Raw genomic sequence first — 2,500 nt, 5'->3', positions numbered from 1 at the left:
GCCGAGCGCGGGTTCCTCACACACACCTGCCGAGCGTGGGTTCCTCACACACACCTGCCGAGCGCGGGTTCCTCACACACACCTGCCGAGCGCGGGTTCCTCACACACACACCTGCCGAGCGCGGGTTCCTCACACACACACCTGCCGAGCGCGGGTTCCTCACACACACCTGCCGAGCGCGGGTTCCTCACACACACCTGCCGAGCGCGGGTTCCTCACACACACACCTGCCGAGCGCGGGTTCCTCACACACACACCTGCCGAGCGCTGGTTCCTCACACACACCTGCCGAGCGCTGGTTCCTCACACACACATGCCGAGCGCTGGTTCCTCACACACACCTGCCGAGCGCTGGTTCCTCACACACACCTGCCGAGCGCTGGTTCCTCACACACACCTGCCGAGCGCTGGTTCCTCACACACACCTGCCGAGCGCGGGTTCCTCACACACACTTGCCGAGCACTGGTTCCTCACACACACCTGCCGAGCGTGGGTTCCTCACACACACCTGCCGAGCGTGGGTTCCTCACACACACCTGCCGAGCGCTGGTTCCTCACACACACCTGCCGAGCGCTGGTTCCTCACACACACCTGCCGAGCGTGGGTTCCTCACACACACCTGCCGAGCGTGGGTTCCTCACACACACCTGCTTCCTCACACACACCTGCCGAGTGCTGGTTCCTCACACACACCTGCCGAGCGCAGGTTCCTCACACACACCTGCTTCCTCACACACACCTGCCGAGTGCTGGTTCCTCACACACACCTGCCGAGCGTGGGTTCCTCACACACACCTGCCGAGCGCTGGTTCCTCACACACACCTGGTTCCTCACACACACCTGCCGAGCGCTGGTTCCTCACACACACCTGCCGAAAGATCTGGCTCTGTGGTGGCTCTCTAGCCTGTGGAAAGGCAAACCGGTTCTTAGAACGCTTGCCAGTCGATCCAACTCCGAACTGGCAATAGCTCTGGCTCTGAACTAGCACCCAGTTCATGCTGGTGGAAAAGGGGTATGTGTGTCAGTCAGAGAACGAGCAGGAGAACCTCAAGCATCACCAACTCCTGCTGGAAAACCAACTAGTATTAGAAGAGCTCAGGCCGAGTAATTACACACCTCCCTCTTTCTCTCTCATTACCACCTGCTCACTTCTTCTCTTCCTTCTTCTTCTTCTCCTCCTCCTTTTCCTTCTCCTCCTCATTCTCCTCCTCCTTTTCCCTCTCCTCCTTCTCCTTTTTCCTTCTCCTCTTCCTTCTCATTTTCTCATCATTCTCCTCCTTCTCTTTCTTCTCCTCCTCCTCCTCATTTTCTCCTCCTCACTCTCCTAATTTTCTCCTCCTCCACCTCCTCCTCATTCTTCTCCTCCTTCTCCTTCTCCTAATTTTTCTCCTTCTCATCCTTTCCTCCTCCTTTTTCTCCTTCTCCTCATTTTCTCCTCCTTCTTCTCCTCCTCATTTTCTCCCTCTTCTCCTTCTCTTCCTTCTCCTTCTCCCCTCCTTCTCCTCATTCTTCTCCACCTCATTCTCCTCCTTACTTCTTTCTCCTCCTCCTCCTCATTCTCCTCCTTCTTCTTCTCTTTCTCCTACTCCTCCTTCTCCTCCTCTTTCTTTCTACTTCTCTTTCTTCTCATCCTCCTTCTTATTCTCCTTCTCCTCCTCCTCATTATCCTTCTTCTTCTCTTCCTTCTTTCTACTCCATCTTCCCCTCCTTATTCTCCTTCTCCTCCTTCTACTCCTCCTCCTCATCTTCCTTCTACTCCTCCACCTCCTCCTTCTTCTCCTCCTCATCCTCCTTCTCCTCCTCCTTCTCTTTACCCTCCTTCTACTCCTCCTCCTCCTTCTCCTCCTCTTTCTTCTCTTCCTCATCCTCCTTCTCCTCCTCTTTCTACTCCTCCTTTTCCAATTCCTTATTCTCCTCTTCCTCCTCCTCCTCCACCTTCTCCTCCTTTTTCTCCTCCTCCTTCTCCTCCTCTTCCTCCCCCTCCTCCTCCTTCTTCTCCACCTCCTCCTCCTTCTTCTCCTCCTCCTTCTCCTCCTCCTCCTCCTCCTCTTTCTACTCCTCCTTTTCCAATTCCTTATTCTCCTCTTCCTCCTCCTCCTCCTCCACCTTCTCCACCTCCTCCTCCTTTTTCTCCTCCTCCTTTTTCTCCTCCTCCTTCTCCTCCTCTTCCTCCTCCTTCTCCACCTCTTCCTCCTCCTCCTTCTCCTTCTTCTCCTCCTTCTCCACCTCCTTCTCCTCCTCATCCTTCTTCTTCTTCTTCTCCTCCTCCTCCTCCTCCTTCTCCTTTTTCTCCTCCTCCTTCTCCTTTTTCTCCTCCTCCTTCTCCTCCTCCTTCTCTTCCTCCTCCTTCTCCACCTCCTCCTCCTTCTCCTCCTCATCCTTCTTCTCCTCCTCCTCCTCCTTCTCCTTTTTCTCCTCCTCCTTCTCCTCCTCCTCCTTCTACACCTCCTCCTCCTCCTTCTTCTCCTCCTCCACCCTCCTTCTCTACCTCCTCCA

The 2,500-nt window shown here is 55.1% G+C and overlaps 2 protein-coding genes across 4 annotated transcripts in view; both read right to left on the bottom strand.

The window, feature by feature from the left end:
• The window catches only part of zeb2b (zinc finger E-box binding homeobox 2b), a 74,106-nt gene that overhangs the window by 56,019 nt on the left and 15,587 nt on the right, over positions 1-2,500 (bottom strand). The gene's annotated exons all lie outside the window — the stretch shown is intronic.
• The window catches only part of LOC311301788 (uncharacterized protein), a gene marked incomplete at its 5' end in the record, with an annotated part of 649 nt that continues 193 nt past the window's right edge, over positions 2,045-2,500 (bottom strand). Inside the window, one exon of the mRNA XM_084427118.1 lies at positions 2,045-2,440. Within this exon, the coding sequence (XP_084283244.1) occupies positions 2,057-2,440 (384 nt within the window). The 3' untranslated portion in view covers positions 2,045-2,056. The remainder of the gene's footprint in view (positions 2,441-2,500) is intronic.

Source organism: Rutilus rutilus (genome assembly GCF_951802725.1).
Source record: "Rutilus rutilus genome assembly, chromosome: 12".
In the NCBI taxonomy this organism is placed as follows: Eukaryota; Metazoa; Chordata; class Actinopteri; order Cypriniformes; family Leuciscidae; genus Rutilus; species Rutilus rutilus.
The sequence above is the reverse complement of the archived record's forward strand: the minus strand, read 5'-3'. Positions and strand labels throughout refer to the sequence as shown.